This window comes from Natator depressus, chromosome 2, assembly GCF_965152275.1.
Source record: "Natator depressus isolate rNatDep1 chromosome 2, rNatDep2.hap1, whole genome shotgun sequence".
Classification (NCBI taxonomy): Eukaryota; Metazoa; Chordata; order Testudines; family Cheloniidae; genus Natator; species Natator depressus.
The window spans coordinates 20807723-20830782 of NC_134235.1; the positions used below are offsets into that span (position 1 = coordinate 20807723).

Sequence of the window (23060 nt, forward strand, 5' to 3'; positions counted from 1 at the left end):
AGAGTACTCTATTTGGAATGATTTTTGTGGTAAGAGTCAATGTGTATTTAAATGTCTGTATTTGTGGAAGGTATTTGTGTGTGAGGAGAGATTAAGGGAGAGATTTTCAAAAGTAATCAGCACTGGCCTAACTGTTCTCCCATAGGAGTCAATAATAAAACTCCCTGTGACTTCAATGGGAGCAGAGTTAACCCAATGCACTTTTGGTGAAAGTCACAGCCTAATGGTACTTGTTTTAAACTACCTTGTTTTTACTTTATGGAAAGGTGGGGTCTGGAAAGTCACAATGAGCTCAGATCTTCTCCACCTTCAGAGCAGAAACTAAAAACCATCTTGTTGGATGTTCCTGCCCACAGCATCTGAGTGGCCAGATCAGGCGCCACTGGAGATAAAGTGCCAGATTCTGCCACCATTACTCACAGTGAATAATACTTACTCTGTAAGTAGCCCCACTGAAATATACAAGAGTGCTTACAGAGGCCATGATTGAGCAAAGCACTTAATCATATGTTTAAGCATGTTGATTTAAAGTTAAGTACGTACTGCAGTGCTGGGCTGAATCAGGAACAGAGTAAAATACTATTCAACACAAATGAGGGTGGCATAATATTGCCAAAAATAATTAAATAAATAAATAAGAAGTTTGTCTTTCATACACCCAAATGATGTAATCAGCAGGAGAGATGGGGAACACGTGTCCTTCTTAATGAATGAGGTCCACATCATTTTTATTACTGTGATGCATCTTTGTGTTGGGTGCAATATAAACAATACCTAGAGAGAAACCCATAAAGATAACTTTTGTGCATCCTTTACCTCCCTGGGAATTGAAGCTTGCCTGATCTGATGTTGATGCCCATCCTACACAAATGCCACCTCGCTCCCTCCAGGCCAAGGGTGGGAGAGAGTTTTCCTTCCAGGTAGCTCCTCTTTCTTTATTAAAACTTCCAAGTCACATTCTAATAAGAGCAGGTAAAGTAGCCTCTTCATTATATTACTTAACAGCTATGTACTGTTGCAGAAAGACCAATTTAAGAATTAACAAGAGCAGTTTAACTAGTAAGGAGGAGTATTGTAAACAAGTTAAGTGCTTGAATGTGATACCTTTGCTAGTTTCAGTGTTATATTCCAAGTCTTTTGGGAATCTTACTTTGCATCTATCACCATCACATATCTGATCTGCACATCAGAGGGCCTTCAGAGTGGGAATAAACCGAGCAAGGAGCAGACAGGTGAGGAAATCCTTGTTCACGTCCATCCCAGTCCCCAGCCCAAGCAGGCCAGGGATGGGGAGAGGACAACAAGCAAGCACTTATTCTCTAAAAAACTAGGCGGCATACAGTATCTTCGCATATAAATCCAAGACCAGTCTCCTAAATCTCATCCTAACAATATGTATCCTTCCCCTATCAATTGTTACAATGTATGCTGCTTTTCAGCTTAGTTTCAACGTTTACAATAGGGTGCATTTCCCATTGATTGTAATGGGAGCTTCCTGCTTGGAGAAACAGAATGATCTTCACTAAGTAGTGAATATATACCAACCACTATCTAAGACACTGCATTTATTTCCTATATTTTGTCTTCTAACTCCCCTGCAGTTTCTTCATTATTTGTAAACTGTTATTCCTTTATAACTTTTTTAAATAAAAATGTTTCCTTTATCAGTTGAGAGAAGCTTTAGCTAAAACCACACTGATCCTCCTTCCATGTTTCCTGACTGAGGTGACATAATAGTTAAATCTCCAACTCCTCTCAAGATTTCCTCTCTCTATATTTCTGCCTGTTCTTTTGCAACCATGTGATATCTATATCATAGTCCTTATCAAAGTCTTACCATTTCTGTCTTTCTGATAAATAACGTTACTCCTTTTAACCCACTTATACCACCACAGATGTCTACCAGTCCATGTTGCTTGTTCAATCATTCCACTACATTTTAACTAACACAATTCGGTCATATTCCTCCACTTGGTTTATTCTGTCATACTATTTGTATTTCTAAAAACATTTCAGTACAGATATCTTTTTCCTTTTCCACCCCTACCACCTAACTTGATTTAAAGTATTTGACACATCTGGAACAGATCAGATTCCTCAAAGACTGACTCTCAGAAGATGGCTTAAAAATCAGTTTACTGCTTAAAAATATCATACCCCCAGTACTGTACTTTATCTACATGCAGTAAAAGCATGTGATAATGTTGGAGTCACCTGTGTATTTCACATGCTACAAGCATTGGTTTGTGGCAAGAAATTTCTCTTGCAGGGGAAATGTATGTAAATTTTGTCTCTTCTGAAGACCCATCATTTCGATAACTGCCTCAGAAAGTGAGCCAAACAAAAGGTATTTTTATACGCATGTGTAAATCCCATTAGAGTTTGGTGGGTATTTTCAATTAAAAAAAAATCAAGATTTTTCTGTGCGAAAATGTTGATTATGTAGAAATGTTTCAATATTCCAGAGGAAGAAAATCAAAACAAAATGTTTTGTTTCTGGTCAGTTGGACAATAATCTCTGCATCTGCCTGAGCCACTACAGCGTCTCATGGGAATTGTAGTTTGGATGCCTCATGCCCTCCATTCTCTTTTGATGCAATGCAGTGGCTCATCCAGAGGAAGACACCATAGTACATCATGGGAGATGTAGTTCAGCTGGACAGCTCAACCCACAGGAGATAATGGGGACATGAGGAACCCAAACTACTACTCCCATAAATCAGCACGGCAGCTCATTCAGATACATATTAACAGTGACTGACCCAACAAGACTGTTTCGTTTTCACAGACTGAATGAATCATTTCATTCTGAGAATGTTGAAACATTTTATTTTGATTGAAAACATCTCACCCAAAAAAAAAAAATTCTGAACTTTCAGGCAGCAAAGTTTCAATAATTTTGACTTTTCAACCCAATTTGGAATGAAAATAAAAGGTCTAAGTATCAGAAATTCCCTTGGGGTGAAAATTCCATTTTTCAATTAGATCTGCTCACTATACACACATACACACACCAGTTCAAGTTATTCCTTCCTCTGGGCTTCCCATTGCGTCCTATTTTCTCTATTTCTTATTAAATTGGGGAGGTAGTTTCTTTGTTTTGTGTCTAGTATAGCACAAAGCATATTGTAAACACATAAAAGTAGTACATGATAACATAACAATGACTTCTGTGGTAACTAAGTGTGCTATTCTCAATGCATTTAATATTGGTAAATAGGTGGGACTGCGTTCTCCAGATTATCATTCATTATATCAATGAAGCCTTTGGCACTTGAGATACAAGTAGATAACAAATGGGATGCATGTTAATAGGATTCATCAAAAATTCAGGCTGATGACATCCTTCTCATGCATTCTAATTCTTCTGTTCCTGCTTTTAGGATTTCTAGAACTACTGCTTCCAAATCATCTGGAGGAAATCAGAAACAATGTCAGTATTGCAGCCTTGTCCACAAGCCTTAATTCACCAGTCTTCCTTCCCTCTGCAAAGAGAGAAAATATGAAATATTCAGGAATAGGAATGACAAGTTACAGGAAATAATGGAAAGTAACTTCCTAGTAGTGAAATTTACAGTCTTTTAGACAGATGGAAATTGCTTCATCATGAGAAAGTTGCTACAGTAAAAATGAATATCAGATCCAAACTGAACTATTGGTGAGCATGTGACCCTTGGATGTTTCTGAGTGTACGTTCAAAGGAACTGACTGACTGATTGTGGATTTCCAGATAGTACTTAACTTAGCCTAAAGGAAGCTAGAACAGTGTTTCTCAACAACCAGTCAGTGGACTGGTGCCAGTCCCCAAGATCTCCCTGACACAGTTCAGGAAGGCAGCAAGCCGTTCCCTGGTATCAAAAAGGTTGAGAAACACTGAGCTAGAACACCAGTCCCTGCCTTGATCAAAGGACAAATTAATTACCTAGCCCCATGTATGAAACATCCTATTCAGTGTGAATCATGTATTGATGTGGCACTCCTCAAATGTTACTTATGTGGCGATATAAAAGCTGAAACTTTCAGAGCCCATAATTTCCCAAGATGTAAAATTAGATCATACCAATCCTCTTACACAGAAAAGGCAAAGACTGGACATAAATTGCAATCATAATGAAAAACATCACCCCGTTCTGCTTCTAGCAGGCCTTCATTTAGCTAAATCCTCTTCTGTGGATTGGCAAATCTCTCTCTCTCTCTCTTTTTTTTTTTTTAAACATAAATTGCTGGTATACAGTATTCATTCTCTTGCTTGTATATTGGTAAGTGATGAGGCTAAATCCATAGCAGGAATTTCATTTACCCCAGACCTAATACAAAAACTTCAACTATGAGGCGTTGCTACCTGGTTATCTTGTGGAAAATGTACTCTCTACATCCCTTAGTTCTAGAATGGACCATAGTTCACTGCTTTGCACAGGTCCCTTCTTTGTGTGCAAATACTTATGGTTTTGAGAGGACACTAACATCTGTTTAAAGTCTTTAAGTACACTGGAGATTGCTACAGGTGCTGATTTCTCAGCATGCCTTTTGGATAACACTGTTTGTCTACGTTCTTTGAGCCAGTGGGAAAAGAGATGGCTCTTAAGGGGCTCCCTGGCTGTCAAAAGGGTAATCTGGAGGAGCTGGAAACCTAAATTGAGCCGAAGTTTGGCAACACGAGATTTTAATCGGACACCGGGCAAGTTTCTCTCTGTATGGTACATCAGGACAAACTGGATTATCATCACATAATATGAGTATCAGGAACTGTATTGTTAGTAATTAATTCAGTCCAGAACCACACTGCTGTACTTGCAAAAAGAAAAGGAGTACTTGTGGCACCTTAGAGACTAACAAATTTATTTGAGCATAAGCTTTCGTGAGCTACAGCTCACTTCATCGGATGCATTCAGTGGAAAATACAGTGGGGAGATTTATATACATAGAGAACATGAAACAATGGGTGTTACCATACACACTGTAATGAGAGTGATCACTTAAGGTGAGCTATTACCAGGAGGAGAGTGGGTGGGGGGACGGACCTTTTGTAGTGATAATCAAGGTGGGCCATTTCCAGCAGCTGACAAGAACATCTGAGGAACAGTGGGGGGGGGGGGGGGGTTGCGGGGGGGAGAGATAAACATGGGGAAATAGTTTTACTTTGTGTAATGACCCATCCACTCCCAGTCTCTATTCAAGCCTAAGTTAATTGTATCCAGTTTGAAAATTAATTCCAATTCAGCAGTCTCTCGTTGGAGTCTGTTTTTGAAGTTTTTTTGTTGAAGTATTGCCACTTTTAGGTCTGTAATCGAGTGACCAGAGAGATTGAAGTGTTCTCCAACTGGTTTTTGAATGTTATAATTCTTGACGTCTGATTTGTGTCCATTTATTCTTTTATGTAGAGACTGTCCAGTTTGACCAATGTACATGGCAGAGGAGCATTGCTGGCACATGATGGCATATATCACATTGGTAGATGTGCAGATGAACGAGCCTCTGATAGTGTGGCTGATGTAGTTGTCAAGGATATATGCTGGAGTCCAGAGAACAGTATGTCCTCTAGAACATTTGTCCTCATGTTGTTGTGAATTTTTTATTTAGTTTTATTTTGGTATTATATAGAAGTGCCTATGCCAATTTTGCATGTACAGTATAAAGGGATATTCCTGAACTTGGATATGTTCCACTGAAGAAAAGTCTTCAGTAACAATTAGTTTAATGGCAGAAAGAGGAGTTATCAGAAGGATAATCCACCTCCAACGAAAGCTGAATGGAAATTTGGACCCAAAAAAATCAATCAGTCTATGAGAAAGTAACTAGCAGACTTCAAGTAACAGATGGTATATCTGATTTCATTTGGAGACCATTTATAAATTAGAGCCATGCTGACAACAGTTTATAAACTAAAAATTTAACTCAACGTTGCAAAATTGTCATGATAATCCATCCACCCAGGCACTAAATCTACTCACCTACAATTTATCACAATGACTTCTATGGAAATTACAAATTAAAAAAAAAAATCAGCTGAGTAAATTTATAAAGAAGGCTTACCAATGGCAGAAGCAACTAGAGTTTTGCAATGCTGCTTTAACTACAAGGAATTCTAGACACTTGACATTTATGTGTAATAGATGATTTTGAGCCCACTTACAGTCTGGGAAAAGCATGTTAAAATAATTCCTTAATGTGTGAACACTTTGAGTTGTGTTCTTTTCATCCCCACACCTCTTTCCCACCTCCGCTGGCTTTCTCTGTAAGTCTTTTCTGAGTAATGCATTTTGACTCATGACTGGTTTGTTCAGGTTGACACTATTGAGGACTAAAATATACATATATTTCAAAATATCACTGCTATTGTAAAATAAAGAATTCAAAGGGATCATATATATTTGATATTCTGCACCAAATGTCATGAGGAAACTTTCTCTCTGACATCATCGTATGGATATTTAGTCATCAGTTCAAGCTCAACACCACTAAAACAGAGCTCTTAATCTCTCCATCCAACCCCTCCCACTATCTCTTTTCTGCATCTGGATACCACAACCATCCTGCCTGTCACTCAGCCCTATAACCTGGGCTTCATCTCAAGGTCCTCACATCCAAGCTGCCTAAATCTTGCTGATCTTTCTGCAGAACATCTCTAAGTTATGGCCTTTCCCACCCATCCACACAGCTAGAACTCTTGTCCAAGTTCTCATCATCATGCCTCTGAATTACTGCAATATCCTTCTCTCTGACCTTGACAAATACACTCTTGTCCCTGCTCATATCCACTCAGAATGCTGCTGCAAAGACCATTTTCCGAGCCTATTGCTTTGACCATGTTGCCCCTCTCTTTGCATCCCTCAACTGACTCCTCCTCCCCACCACATCAAACATAAGTTAATTGTCTTTACTTTCAAAGCCCTTCATGGCCTATCCCCACCCTACCTATTGTCTCTCATTTGCTATCAAGATGTCAACTTGTGCCTCAAATTGACCCATTATATTTTCTTCCATCCTTCCCATCACGCTTAGGGCAAGCTCCTTGTAAACATCCACAAAACTAATCCATTATCCTCCTTCAAATACCTCCTTAAAACTTAACAATGGTGACTGCTGGTGTGCTGACCCCACAGTCTATCACTCTGGCTAAAATTGTCTGATTGTTTCCTTATACTCGCCTGTTAGTCTATCTGTTATCTCTTGTCTTATACTTGGATTGTAAGCTCTGTGGGGCAGAGACAGTCTTTTTGTTCAATGTTTGCACAGCACCTCGCACAATGAGAGTCCTAGTCTATAGCTGGGGCTCCTAGGCGCTATGCTACTACAAATAGTAAATAATCATCATATGCAGATAGGTGGACCAGCCCTCCTCCTATTTATGAATGCCTGAAACACCTTCCCTTCCATTTGCAGCAGTATAATATCCCCATGATAACTACAGCACTTGCCTATATGGAAAAGTAGCATTAGGAAAGTGTTTAGTTATTTTCAAATGTCTTGAATGCACTAAGTGAAAAGGTCAATCACACTTTATCTTGTTGTTCTTCGTTTTCCATTTCCTCCCATCCATTCTGTTCTTTCCTCTCTCCCTGCTCCCTTGCACATGCCTCTCTGCCATCAGTCTTTTACCTCCTATCCCCTGCATATGCTGTCCAGCTGCTTGGTTCCCTTCTCCCACTGGCAACTCCAGTCCTTCTGGTGGCAACTTCTGTTTCCTCCCTTCCTCATATATAGAAGTAGCCCCTAATGGAGGGTAGTAGGATCATGGTTCCTTTTTGTTTCCTGAACATCTGTAGAAACAGCTGGAACAAAGAGGAAGAGTCAGCCTCATCATGTGACCTACCAGCTCTCCAGGGATCAGTAACAAGTACACCGCAGACTGCAGTTTGGGAACAAGAGAGCTAATAAAATGTTAGTAATATACATAAAAAACCCATGAAGTTCACCTCATTTGTCTGAGCCATTATTTTCCATGGTAGCTGTCCAGTTTTGCCAGAGGATGAAGCCCACTTTCAAGAACATACATCTCAGACCCTTGTTCAATGTCTAAAGGACAGAGGCAGCTTTTTCTAAGGCCCCAATCCTGCACAAAGGACTGTGCAGGTGCACCGCTAGCCCTACATGGTTCTCAGTGCAGGACAAGGGGCCTAAAGCTTTTCCAGGCCAACAAAAACAAGATAACTCATTCCTAATCATCTGACTTTTTCCTCAATCTTTTTAAAGGGTTCAAAAGAGCGCTATAAGAATGCTTCAAAGTATGCCCTAGAGTGAGAGAAAGTAAAGGAGCTCAACCTACTTATCCAAGAGAAAGGTGACTTGACCATGGCCTATGAGTACCTACTGGAGAGAAGATTTCTGATATTACTGAGCTCTTTAATTTAGCAGACAAAGACATAACAAGATCTAATGGCTAGAAAATGAAGCTAGACAAATTAAGAAATTAGGTGCACATTTTTATCAGTGACAGTAATTAATGATTGAAAAACTTACCTAGAGATTTGCTGGATTCTCTGATATATGGAGTCATTAGATAAAGATCAGATGTCTTTCTAAAACAGATACTCTAGCTAAACCAGAATTTATGGCTTGATGCCACAATTACTGGGTGAGGTTCTCTGGCCTGTGTTATGCTGGAAGTCAGAATAGATGAACATGATGATCCCTTCTGTCCTTAAAGGTCTATGACTTTACTTTTTCCTGGACCATTAGTTCCTACATGGTTTACACTAGCAATTCAATTTTAATGCTATAAGCAGTCTCAGTATTGTATCTGTTACACCCCCCACTCCTGTTCCATTGATGCAACACGCCATCCAATTTCCAGAGTGTATTATTAACCAAATACTGTATTAAAATCAAAGCACACTGGCATGGCTGCCCAGTTTAAAAGATTCTCAAAGGGGAAACCTGTCCCATATCTTTTTCTTACCTTGCATCAGGGAATTCAGCCCTTCCTCTATTGCTCCTACCATTTCCTCAATACCCAGCTTTACTCTCCAGGGAGCACCACATTTCTTGTATGTGACTAAAAAGAGTGACTGTCTCCAATAAGGAACGCTATTTTATTTCTTCTTTTCTTCTTCTGCCTCTCTCGCCTCTTCTTTCTCCTGTCCTTCCCTTCCAACCCTCCCTTTTCCCACCACAGTGCATCTGATATGAACTGCTAGAAACACTTCTAGCATGCAGCTGTGAATTCTACCAGCAAGACACATCAGTCATTAGCAATCAGAAGACTTAATATCTACATAGGAGTTTTTCACTTTCAAACTGCTGTACAAATGAGATGGTCGAGTTCAGGGTCCTGACACAAGGAAGAAAGGAAGGCAGCAGAATACAGACCCTGGACTTCAGAAAAGCAGACTTTGACAACCTCAGGGAACTGATGGGCAGGATCCCCTGGGAGAATAACATGAGGGGAAAGGAGTCCAGGAGAACTGGCTGTACTTTAAACAATCCTTATTGAGGTTGCAGGAACAAACCATCCCGATGTGTAGAAAGAATAGTAAATATGGCAGAAGACCAGCTTGGCTTAACAGTGAAATCCTTGCTGATCTTAAACACAAAAAAGAAGCTTACAAGAAGTGGAAGATTGGACAAATGACCAGGGAAGAGTATAAAAATATTGCTCGGGCATACAGGAGTGAAATCAGGAAGGCCAAATCACACCTGGAGTTGCAGCTAGCAAGAGATGTTAAGAGTAACAAGAAGGGTTTCTTCAGGTATGTTAGCAACAAGAAGAAAGTCAAGGAAAGTGTGGGCCCCTTACTGAATGAGGGAGGCAACCTAGTGACAGAGGATGTGGAAAAAGCTAATGTACTCAATGCTTTTTTTGCCTCTGTCTTCACGAACAAGGTCAGCTCCCAGACTACTGCACTGGGCAGCACAGCGTGGGGAGGAGACGACCAGCCCTCTGTGGAGAAAGTAGTAGTTCGGGACTATTTAGAAAAGCTGGACGAGCACAAGTCCATGGGGCCGGATCCGCTGCATCTGAGAGTGCTAAAGGAGTTGGCGGATGTGATTGCAGAGCCATTGGCCGTTATCTTTGAAAACTCATGGAGATCGGGGGAGGTACCGGACGACTGGAAAAAGACTAATGTAGTTCCCATCTTTAAAGAAGGGAAGAAGGAGGATCCTGGGAACTACAGGCCAGTCAGCCTCACCTCAGTCCCTGGAAAAATCATGAAGCAGGTCCTCAAGGAATCAATTCTGAAGCACTTAGAGGAGAAGAAAGTGATCAGGAACAGACAGCATGGATTCACCAAGGGCAAGTCATGCCTGACTAATCTAATTGCCTTCTATGACAAGATAGCTGGCTCTGTGGATGAGGGGAAAGCGGTGGACGTGTTGTTCCTTGAGTTTAGCAAAGCTTTTGACATGGTCTCCCACAATATTCTTGCCAGCAAGATAAACAAGTATGGGCTGGATGAATGGACTATAAGGTGGGTAGAAAGTTGGCTAGATTGTCGGGCTTAACGGGTAGTGATCAATGGCTCCATGTCTAGTTGGCAGCCGGTATCAAGTGGAGAGCCCCAAGGGTCGGTCCTCGGGCTGGTTTTGTTCAATATCTTCCTTAATGATCTGGAGGATGGTGTGGATTGTACCCTCAGCAAGTTTGCAGTTGACACTAAACTGGGAGGAGAATTAGATACACTGGAGGGTAGGGATAGGATACAGAGGGACCTAGACAAATTAGAGGATTGGGCCAAAAGAAATCTGATGAGGTTCAACAAGGACAAGTGCAGAGTCCTGCACTTAGGATGGAAGAATCCCATGCACCGCTACAGACTAGGGACCGAATTGCTCGGCAGCAATTCTGCAGAAAAGGACCTAGGGGTTACAGTGGACGAGAAGCTGGATATGAGTCAACAGTGTGCCCTTGTTGCCAAGAAGGCCAATGGCTTTTTGGGATGTATAAGTAGGGGCATTGCCAGCAGATCGAGGGACGTGATCGTTTCCCTCTCTTCGACATTGGTGAGGCCTCATCTGGAGTACTGTGTCCAGTTTTGGGCCCCATACTACAAAAAGGATGTGGAAAAATTGGAAAATGTCCAATGGAGGGCAACAAAAATGATTAGGGGACTGGAACACATGACTTATGAGGAGAGGCTGAGGGAACTGGGATTGTTTAGTCTGAGGAAGAGAAGAATGAGGGGGGATTTGATAGCTGCTTTCAACTACCTAAAAGAGGGTTCCAAAGAGGATGGATATAGACTGTTCTCAGTGGTAGCAGATGACAGAACGAGGAGTAATGGTCTCAAGTTGCAGTGGGGGAGGTTTAGGTTGGATATCAGGAAAAACTTTTTCACTAGGAGGGTGGTGAAACACTGGAATGCATTACCTAGAGAGGTGGTGGAATCTCCTTCCTTAGAAGTTTTTAAGGTCAGGCTTGACAAAGCCCTGGCTGGGATGATTTAGTTGGGGATTGGTCCTGCGTTGAGCAGGGGGTTGAACTAGATGACCTCCTGAGGTCCCTTCCAACCCTGATATTCTATGATTCTATGAAATGTTAATTAATAAATCCTCACAAAGCACTGCTGTGAAGCAGGCATCTCCATTTGCACAAGGGAAACTGAGGCACCGAGAACTTAAGTGCCTTTCCTAAAGCCACCCAAGTGGCAGAGCTAGAATGAGAACACAACAGTTCCTGGCTTCCAGCCATGAGCTCAATCCATCAGCCTAACATCATCTCACTTGTCATGCCTCTCACATACAAGAGATCCTTGCAGAGAAAAGTGGAGGAGGGGGAGTCTGTCTCATCCAAGTTATACTGCTCAATTAGAGTGAAATTCACCCCATGCCAGCATAAGCCTATACACCGCTTATGTCCTAAAAATGGGGCTTAAAAGGGACTTAAGTGGTGCATAGACATCCATGCCACTCCTCTGCATGGGGTGAATTTCACCCCAATGTGTAATCCTAACTGATAAAATGAACACTGCTCTTCAAGTTGCAGTTGTATACTTGAAGAGCAGTATATACTTTTTCAGCAGAGTACAGTTCAGATACACCCTTTTGGTGTGAACTGAAACCTGGCACAAAGCCTCAATTTAGCAACAAAATTTATCACGGAGGGAAGAAAAAGGAAAAAAGGCAAGGAGTGACAGAGCTAAACATGCAGTGGTTTGAAAATTCAGTGGTGAATGTAAAAATTGGGGCGGGACAGGGGACAGAACAGTTATGAACACGTCATTTGACTTCTCAGACACACACACACATACACATAGGTAGTGATGGTCATTTTGTGTCTATTAATATCAGTGTACAGTGCTCCCTTTCTACGAGTCTATAAGGAACAGGATGGTAAATTTTAAAAAAGGCCCCAGAGTGCTAATGTTTATGTAAGGGAGTCTTCTCTACTTTTACCCAACAATGACAAAACGCCAGCTGTGCTTACTTTTAAACCAGTTAATTCTTTCCATAACGGAAAGTTTTAAGAAAAATAGCACAGCCGCTCTAGTTTCTTAATCTTGCTGAACATCTCCAAGTCATTTTTTTTCTCATTAGTCATCTTCACCAGGGCCGGATTAATGCAGGGGCTTTAGGGGCTGCAGCCCAGGGCCCTGGGCTAAGGGGGCCCGGCGCATCAGGGCTCAGGCTGCATGCTGTGGCCCCACGCCGCTCCCGGAAGTGGCCAGCTGCTGGCATGTCGCTGCGGTCCGTGGCAGGGGGTGAGGTGGGAGGTGGCTCCACGCGCTGCCCCGGCCCCCAGGACCGGCCCCGCAGCTCCCATTGGGGAACCAGCCAATGGGAGCTGCGGGGGAGGCTCTTGTGGGCGCAGGAAACGCAAGGAGACACACTGTCCCCATCCCCACAGGGGCATGCAGAGATGTGCCAGCAGCCGGCCGCTTCCAGGAGCAGTGTAGGCCTATGGCATGCAGACAGGCAGCCTGCCTGAGCCCTGCTGCACTGCCGGCCGGGAGCCACTTGTGGTAAGCATCTCCCGGCTGGAGCCTGCACCTTGCACCCCCTCCTCCATCCCAACCCCCTGCTCCAGGTCAGAATCCCCCTCCTGCACCCAAGCTCCCAGACCCTGCACCCCCTCCTGCACCTCAACCCCCTGCTCCAGGTCAGAATCCCATCCTGCACCAAACTCCCTCCCAGAGCCCGCACCACTCACTCTCTCCTGCATCCCAACACTCTGCCCCAGCCTGGAGCCCCCTCCTGCACCCAAATTCCTGCCCAGAAAGAAACCAATATAACAGCTGTTCTAAGGTAAGAAGTAGGCTATTTTGAATTAACTTAACTGTATCCTACATTTTTAAGACTGAAATGTAACCACAGAATGGCTTTATGTTAATTAAAAGGCAAGTTTAGTACAGTATAGCATTAATTGCCTCGATGCCATAATTGTGATCATTTTGTTTTAAATTAGGAAAAAGACTTGTATACAGGGGCACCACAAAATCTAATAGCTGCCGGCTCACAGGAGAGGTAATTTGGCTCTGATCTTCACACACAATTAGATCTCTGAAAGCTAAACCTTGATTTACTCAAAATGTTTAAAAAAAAAACAAACCCACCTTCTAAAGCCCAGATGCTTTTCATGTGCAGGAGATACCTGTACATTTAAATAGGAGTCGGTTGTACTTTCTTACAGCCACATTTCTATGGAAATGCAATAGATTAACACTCTCTGACCTGTAGTGCAACTTTTTTATATCTAATGGATTGTGCAAAGAAAATATTTCACTTCAGTTTTTGTTCAAAGAGGTTGAAATTTACCCTTGTGCTAAAGGGCCCACACAAGACCATGAAGATCTTTCATAGATTTTAAGATCAGAAGGGACCATTACCATCATCTAGTCTGATCTTGTGCACAACACAGGCCAAAGAACGTCACCCAATAATTTCAAGCCCAAAACTTCCAACAGTCAAATATCTCCAGTTCCTAGTTCTAGCTGGATTAATTTCACCCCCGTGCAGAGAGTCTGCAAAGGCCTATGTAACACTTATGCCCCATTTAAAACTTACTTTGAGGTTTTCTAGGAATCTGTGAGGTCTAGAACACAAGGGAATCTACACTAGGTAACCCATAAGCCCGCTACAAACCTCTCTAACTCTCAATAGCTCTTAAGAGGCGAGTTACCTGTATTTCATGCTGAGGAAGCTGACAAGAAGAGAAAACACATATTTGAAATCAACCAAGCATTTCATGAGCCTCAAGGTTAACCATGAAAAATAAAAATCACATGGCTCATTTGAACGATTACAAAAGTTCTTTTCAGTACACACTGAGTCAAAAGGTCATTATGATGTTTGTATCATGAAACTTTCTTCAGGAACAACGTGTGAGTGGAAAACAGTTCTAGAAAGAATGAGAGAGAAATTGGTCTTCATCACATTAGCTTTAAATCAAGGCTGGATTTCTTTCTAAAAGTTGCTCTCTAGTTCAACCACAAGTTATTAGGCTTTATGCAGAAATAACTGGGTGAAATTCTATGGCTTGTGTTATGCAGGAGGGCAAACTAGTTGACACTGTTCCCTTCTAGCCTTAAAAATATCTATGAATCTGTGACCCCCACTATTAATTCTCTCTGACTCAGCCATGAATCTTAATCCCTATTTACATTTTAATACTACTAAAATTCCAAGGGTCTGGTGATAGATCAGTGAAATTTCTAAATCCATTCTAATAGTGAATTTTCATTCCATAGATTACTGTAACAGGTGAATAACAATGGAATAACTGCAACAAAAAGTCTTTGCTGCCATCTACTGGATTTTGTTTTTCTCTCAGTATTTAGTTATTTTCAATTTACAGAGAAAAAAAACCCACCTAACACAAAAACCAAAGGATAGTTTTGTCTTACTTATATTTTTTTGTCTTGCTAGTTATCTCTATTTTTCCTTCACTATACTTTATTCTACTTTCACTTGATTCTTCAGGCGCTTGGAGGAAAACTTACCACTAGAAAATTCAACAGCATAGATTCAACAAGCTCATAACTTCTGAGTTAGTGATAGTATATTTTTAGAAAGACAAAAAAGACTTCAAGTGATGAATAAACTACTGCAACCCCGGGTAAATTGTTCCAATGGTTAATTATCCTCCCTGTTAAAAACTTGCACCTTATTTCTAATCTTGAATTTGCCTAGCTTCAGCTTCTAGCCATTGGATCTTGTTATACCTTTTTCTGTTAGCTGAAGAGAAGTCTACAATCATAAATCTCTTATATAGACTGTAATCAAGTCAACTCCCTGCAATCAACATCCATGATGGGGAAGGGAGTGTTGGAGTCATTTTTATTTAATACATATAAAAACAGTACTTCAGGAGCACGAGCTTGACTACAGCAAGGCTGTAAAATGTATAATTAAACTGGAAAACTTCCATATGATGCTGGTTTTACCTATGTATCCAGTACAAATGGCAATGGCTTGTTGCCAGAAAGGCATTTCATGAAGATCAGCCTAGTCTTTTTGTTTGAAAAGAATAAAATGTTTTTAAAAAATTAACGTGTTTTTAATACTTCACTATCCATTCCTAGGAAAAACAGATATTGAACTTTTCACATACCAAACAAAGCAGGCAATTCATACTTGCATTACGTAAACCCCTGCAATGATTTTCCATGTAATAATTATAAAATATTTACATGGCGGCATAAAACGACATGTTTTACAGAACACACATAATACACACTCCCTTCCCCCAAAAGCATCTATGAAACAGGCAAACAAAGAAGACATGATACAGGAAAACAACATTGTGTTACTAATGATGAGAATAAGGGAAAAGAGATTTCCTGATATTAAATTAAGGATTTTAAAGTGGGGGGGGTTGAGGCCAGGGCACTTGTCAAAAGCAATAGGGAGAACCTTATCTCGGTTACCCTGACAATAGAAGTTTCCTTTGATAACAGGAGAGGAATTCTAGATTTGGTGGCTCTACTAAGCTTGTGCATGCCACTGATTAGGGACACACATTGGTTTGGCAACAGAAAGTCTGTTAGCAAACAGTTCTTAGAAGCTAACCACTAACTGCCTGGGGTTAGGAAGAAACTTCCCCTGTGGACATGTTAGTCCACTGCGAGGACTCTTGCAGCTTCTCCTGAAGCATCTGGTAGAGGCCAATATTGGAGAGCGGATACTGGACTACATGGAGCACTGAACTGATCCAAATGCATAAAGCAATTCCTAATTTCTGGTCAGCAGGCATCAATGATTTGACTCCGCTGAGCTAGGATTAGAGTGTAAACTATTGGGGAAAACACTGTTCATGAAAAGAGATGTGTCAGGTTTTAGTAAAAATTCATGTCTCTAAAAGCTGGAGTGAGACATGCTGCAGTTGTATTCTCCACCAGGAATAGTGGGATGAAAAAAAAAAAAAATCTCATTTAGAGTTTACTCCCCAGAGACAATGGGCTTGTCTTCACTACCGGGGAGATTCACACTGCTGCAATCAATGCAGCAGGAGTCGATTTAGCGGGTCTAGTGAAGACCCACTATATTGTTGGCAGAGTGCTCTCCAGTCAACTCTGGTACTCCAGCTTCCCCAGAAGAATAAAGTAAGTCGACCAGAGAGCGTCTCCCGTCGATGCAGCAAAGTGAAGACACCAGGGTAAATTGACCTAAGCTACGTAGCTGGAGTAGCAGAACTTAGGTTGACTTACCCCAGTAGTGAAGACAAGCCCAATGACTCTTGAGCAGGGGTTCTCAAACTGGGGGTCGGGACCCCTCAGGGGGTTACGAGGTTATTACATGGAGGGTCGTGAGCTGTCAGCCTCCATCCCAAACCCCGCTTTGCCTCCAGCATTTATAATGGTGTTAAATATATTTAAAGGTGTTTTTAATTTATAAGCGGAGGGTCGCACTCAGTGGCTTGCTATGTGAAAGGGGTCCCCAGTACAAAAGTTTGAGAACCACTGCTCTTGAGGATTTTAATTTGGACAAGAGCTCCCCCTTGTGTTCCAGTAAATGTAGTTTCTTTCCCATTTCTAAATACAATATAACCTCATAGTTACAAACACCTCAGGAATGGAGGCTGTTCATAACGCTGAACAAAACATTGACATAATACAGCTTTGAAACTTTACTATGCAGAAGAAAAATCCTGCTTTTAATTTAAATGAAACAAGCACAGAAACTGTTTCCTTACCTTGTCAAATCTTTTTTTTAAACTTTCCCTTTATCTTGTTTAGTAATTTACATTTAACACAGTACTGTACTGTATTTACGTGTGTGTGTGTGTGTGTGTCTCTCTCTCTCTCTCTCTTCTGCTGCCTGACTGTGTACTTCCGGTTCCAAATGAGGTGTGTGGTTGACCAGTCAGTTCGTAACTCTGAGGTTTTACTGTAAGTAGGAAACAGCATTATAATACCACTGATAAGTCTTGGGGAGAACTACCCCTGCATAGCCCACTCTACCTGTGCAATGCAAGGATCCCACAGTTTGTCATCATTAATACCACGTGCAGTGTACTATCTCGGCCCAACTAAATGAACAGCAGATTGAGTATCAGCCGGGGTTGATTTTTCTTGATTTTGTTAAAAAAAATCATAAATTGTTTTTTAAATGCACCAGTTATTAAAGGAACCAGACTGAAAGCCGTTGGGACTGAAGTCTGTTCAACACAAGGGGTCACAGAAGGGCTGGGAGTGGGCAGAGCCAGGCACAAATAAGCTTGTATACAGGGTGAATTAAGATGTGCCAGGAAATGAGCTGACACAGTTTACATCCCTCCTGGAGCAAGAACATAAGGGAAAGAGTCACAATTCCCAATGCTGTGCTCCTTGGTCAGCACAACTGTACTGCCCCTTTCTAAGGGCAGACAACCAAGCACCAGTCTAGCGTTTATACTGCAGCCTCCCTTCAGGGCAGCAACCTTGCCTTTTTTATATCTTAGCAGAAAATGATACACACTAGCAATATGAATAATAGAGCAGGATGATTTATACTTCCCAACATTCTGCGCTATTGCAATGCACATGTTAAAAGCACAAGTTAGAAAATTCTGTTATAGCCCCCAGAGTAACCATATCATGGGCCATTTCATGCACATGCAGTAAGTTTACTTGAATGTATATGGTGTTAAGTTACACGCCATGTTATAGGTGTTGTAAGAACAATAAATATGAATTTCTAATTAAAAAATAAATTAGAAAAAGAAAAATCATCTGCGTTCAGAGGTACAGGTGGTCACCATTCCCATTTCACATGCATTGGGCCCTGCTTTTTACAGAGCAGAAGAAATTTAAAACAGGTGACATTGCAGAGTTCCAGAAAGGCCACCAAAAGGGCCAGTGACATTTGAAATAGCCCCCTTCCAACATCACATTAAAACGAAGGAAAGCCAAGTGTTCTTAGTTACAAAAAAAAAAAGCCAATGGGATTTGCAGAGATCTAAATTCACATTTAAAACCTCCTTGGGAAAGGTGCAGTGTGAAACATGAGGGAAATCACAAGGACACTGTGAGAGAAAGACAAATGGGGTGGGGAGCGACGATGGAGGTAGACATTACTGGCAAAGCGGAAAAGCAGGGAGAGCCAGAGCTGTCCAGGCCAGTTAAGTCTTGCGTGTATGCCAAAGAATCGTACCACTAACATTCTGGAACACCCACAGGTTTGTACATAGTAGTGAGCCAGAAAGTCCTCTGGGACCTGGAAAGCAACAACAAAAATATTTTCACAAGCCCAGCTATTGACAGAGAGGATTGCCCTGATTCAGCTGACCAGTAGCCAACTGCAGAAGGTGATATTGACAGCAAGCTTGCACTTATCACCAGCTCAAAGGGCTGGCAGCTCCTACAGCTGGCAGCTCCTACAATTGGCCAGAGTGCTGAAGCTGACAAAAACATTATTTCTGTAAATCCAAGAGGGACTGAAAAAAAGGACATTCCTGATTTTCAGCTACACACAGTTACCTTCTTTATTTATAAATCTACATGTGTGGTGTTTATTCACATGATGGTGGACAGTACATGATCATGGTGGAGCAGCTGCCACCAGTTGTCACGGGGTCCCTGGGCGATGCTCTGGAACTGCTCCCCATGAAGCCAGTCAGGACTCTGGGGAAGTCTCCTTTCTGTGAGCAGCCTGTCTTCAGGACACAAAGCTCACCCAGCTTCCACCTTCCTGGGTCTGACCTCGGAGCATTCAGCATCCTCTGCCCCTCCATGCACTTCCCCCAGCGAGTCCGCCCAGGTGGGGTCTTGGGGAAGCCAGAGGGTCCTGCACCCCAACTCCGCAGTCAGACGTGACTCTCAGCCAGCCAGTAAAACAGAAGGTTTATTAGACGACAGGAACATGGTCTAAAACAGAGTTTGCAGGTGCAGAGAACAGGACCCCTCAGCTGGGTCCATTTTGGGGGGCAGTGAGCCAGACAACCGTGTCCGCCCTTCACTCCATGTCCCAGCCAGCCCCAAACTGAAACTCCCTCCAGCCCCTCCTCCTCTGGGCTTTATCCCTTTCCTGGGCCAGGAGGTCACCTGATTCCTTTGTTCTCCAACCCTTTAGCTCTCACCTTGCAGGGTGGAAGGGCCAGGCCATCAGTTGCCAGGAAACAGGGTGTCGGTAAAAACCATTAATCTTGCCTCTTTAATTATAGGCAGAGCTGGCAGCAATGCCTACAGTTAAGCATGCCTATCACTTCCCATTGTTAGCTCCTGTTTTCAGTTATTTATAACTTTGCCAAACTTTAATCATTTGGGCTGAAATTTGCCACGGGTTTGTGCTTCAGGATGAATTTTTTTTGGAAAGTTTCAGCACAAATGGTTGAGTCATTTCCAAGAACACATTTAGGGAAAAACAGAATTTTTGATAATAGTTTTTTGTTTAGTATTTTACCCCACCGTTTTTTGAAGACTTCTAGTTCTTCCACATTCTAGGGAGGAATATGGCATTTGGCAGGAGGAGAGTCCTAGACCTCCCGGAGGTGCCTTTTGCTGTCCCCATGAAATTCCACCTAGATTTGGTCAGGTGATGAAATCTCCATTTACAAGTGCTCAGTGGAACTGTTTAGAGACTTGCTGCTAAAATCTCCAAACATTTTATTTGCACTGACCTCCTATCTGCACTGAGCATGTTCCCCAGCAGCACACATCTTCAGCTCCAGATGTAATACTGCAGTAACAGCTGCCCCTTTAGTCTAAGACACTGATTCTCAACCTATTTACCATTGTGGGCCACATATGCAGCTCTCTCTGTGTTATGTGGGCCACACGTACACAAAATCTATACTACGTGTATGGCTCTGACAATGTCACATGGGCTGCAGATGTGTGCTGATTCGGCCACAAGCTGCCCGCGTGTTGAGAATCATCGGTCTAAGAGATGAAATGCTGGGTTGGAAGCCAAGAATAGCCCAAGAATTCTAGTCTCAGCTGTTCTGATGGCTGTTAGTAATTCTGTGTACTTCACAGCCCTTATTATTGAGCAAGGCCTCCTACCCTCACCTTGGGAGTCCGACAAGCATATTTCCCTCAGTGAGGTAAGAGAGTTGCCACAAGGTCACTTCTGGCACAGCTGGGTATAGACCCCTGTCTCACAATATGCTGACCCAAGTCAGCCGATTACAGTACACCATTATCAAAGTGCTTGATCAAGGTTTAAGGCAGGTTTGCACCAGTGGAGTGACCTAAATTGATTTTAACATATCAGAGAACCTGATCTAGTCTGCAAATATTTCATGTAGATGTGCTGCAGTGCTTTCTGCCTACTGTGGCAAATTGCCGGCACTACTTTGATGGGTCTCTCCTCTGCTTCCCTCCAAATTGCTCTCTACTCCAACACCAATCCACTCTGCTTCAACTCCTTCCCTTGTCTGATTGAAGCGGGGGGGGGGGGGGGGTTAATCAGGTGACTGGCTTCAGGTGCTCTAATTGGCTTCAGGTGCTCTAATTAATTTATAGCAAACTTTCTTCCCTCTACAGAGAATAAGGCTCCCTTCTTACACTCTCCTGCTGCCCTCTGGCCTGGGCTTTCCTTGCTTTTTGCCCCTGCTTTCGTTCCTCCGGGGAGCGGGACAGACGCTTTTTCTTCGTTTTTTTTTTTTTGCCTTTTTTTTTTTTTTGCTGCCATTCGAGTGCTGGTCGGCTGCCAGCTTGCCTGCCAGCCCCCCCACGCCTGCCCTCGGACCCTGCTACTGCTTCAGCTGCGACCCCCGGAGGAGCGGGGGGAGGACTGCCGACCCGCTCCCCGGAGGAGGGGAGTGGATGCCCCCAGACCCAACTGTTTTGCTGTTCGTTTGTGGATCCGTAATTAATCGTCTTCTTATCTGCTTGGCATTTATGGAATGCTCCACAAAGCCCGGGAGAGAAGACAGCCGACAAAGACATCGCCCAGGAAAGCTACAAATCATCGTGGAGGGGGCCATAAGACTGAGTAACTTTTGAACTGTACTCTCGTGTGGGGGGAGTTTGACTGTGTCTTAATTGCGTTTGTAGGGGCACAGGGGGTGTGGCACGGAGCTGCCCCCCCGATCCATCGGTGCCCCCCCCCCCAACACTACTACAACCGTCACGGCCCCCCGCCGTCCGTCCCTGCTGGCAACCTGCCATCTGCCTCTAGACTCAACTGCTTGCCCTGAATTCCATCATCGAGACCAGACACAACAGCCGACCAAACAAGACTCTTTGGACAAACGCGTGTGGGTCCATGTTCCCTCCCTCCCCCCCTGGACTGCCCACCCCACAGTTTGCCCCTATTACCTGACCCCAACTCCTGTTTCCCTCCCCTGTCCAGTCCGACCCATTTGCCCCCCCCGTCCCCCCGCCTACAGCCCAACAGGGAGAAGTGGTTAATCTGTATCCCCCTCCCCCTCCTCCTTCTGGTGTCTCCCTGTCTCTCCCTGCTCACGATGGTGGGGAATGAGAGGGGTGAGGCCCCTCTAACAACCTCAGTTGCCCCTCCCCCACCTACCCCCCTGCCCAACCCCCAAGCCTCCCCCCCCACCACTGCTGCCAAAACACCTGCCATCGCCCCCGCTGGGGCATCGGCAGCCGGAGGCACCGGGGCGACTATTGCCGCTGCTACGCCCACCGCCCCCCCAGATTCTAGGAAAGCCTCCCCGGTTAGCCGGAAAGGCCAGGGTGCGAAGAAGGGGAAGGGCCCCGCCACAACCACCAAGCCCTCCATGGCAGAGGCTGCCCCCACCGCTGTGGCCTCGTCATCGACCATGGCGTCCCTCCCCGCTGTTCCCTCCACCAGCTCTGCGAGTGTCCCTCCCCCGGGCCCCAGGGCATATGCCTGGGCGGTGGCAGCCCCCCCCCCGCCTGCCGCCTCGTCATCTCGCCCACCCACCGCCTCCGCTACCATCAATAGCGGCCGGGGCCCCTTTCCCACCATGACCAGGAAGCATGGCGTCCATTGCCTCCTGGTGCCCGCCTCGCCCCACGTGGAGGCATACGTGCAGGCATTGGTGAGGGTGGTAGGACCCACGGCTATTGTGGCAGCCTCCAAAATGTATGGGAAGGTCGTCTTTTTCTTAGCATCGGAGGCTGCCGCCCAGGAGGCGGTGGAGAAGGGCCTGGCAGTGGGAGGGGGGGGTGTTTGTCCCCCTGGAGCCGCTAGAAGACCTGGGTGTCCGCCTAGTCCTGAGCTCCATCCCTCCTTTTCTACCCAATGCTGCCCTGTTACCCGCTCTCTCCACCCTGGGGAAGCCCATTTCTGTCATCAGCCCTCTCCCGTTGGGCTGCAAGGACCCCACCCTCCGTCACGTCCTTTCGTTCCGCCAGGAAGTGCAGCTTCTTCTACACCGGCGGCGTGTGACGGAGAGGCGCTCGAGGAGTCCCTCCTAGTCCCCTACCAGGGAGCCCGCTATCGGGTCTACTATTCCACAGGAGAGGCCCGGTGCTACCTCTGCCGATCAGCGGGGCATGTCCGAAGAGACTGCCCCTTGGCCCGGTGGGGAGGGGCACCCGAGACCCGGCAGGACATCGGCTCCATCATTGCCGACGCCCCTGGCCGCCCGACATCTAAAACCACCTCTCCTGCTCGATCCACTGCTGCTCCTGCCTGGGCCCAAGAGACACCTCCCCTACAACGCCCAGATGAGCGAGGGAGCCCCGCCCTTGCTGTTAACAATCCAGCAGAGCCTATGGAGGAGGGTGCAGCAAAGATATTACCGGTCATAGGAGAGGGCCCGCCCCAAG

General features: G+C 44.1%; 1 protein-coding gene across 2 annotated transcripts in view; it reads right to left on the reverse strand.

The window, feature by feature from the left end:
• The window catches only part of NSMCE2 (NSE2 SUMO ligase component of SMC5/6 complex), a 190766-nt gene that overhangs the window by 142943 nt on the left and 24763 nt on the right, over positions 1-23060 (reverse strand). Inside the window, exon 1 of one of the 2 annotated variants that reach the window (XM_074943861.1) lies at positions 7600-7772. The exons of the other annotated variant lie outside the window; for it this stretch is intronic. Coding sequence (XP_074799962.1) covers positions 7600-7615 — 16 coding nt within the window. The 5' untranslated portion in view covers positions 7616-7772. Of the gene's footprint in view, positions 1-7599; positions 7773-23060 lie in introns of those variants that run through there. 2 annotated transcript variants of the gene reach the window in all.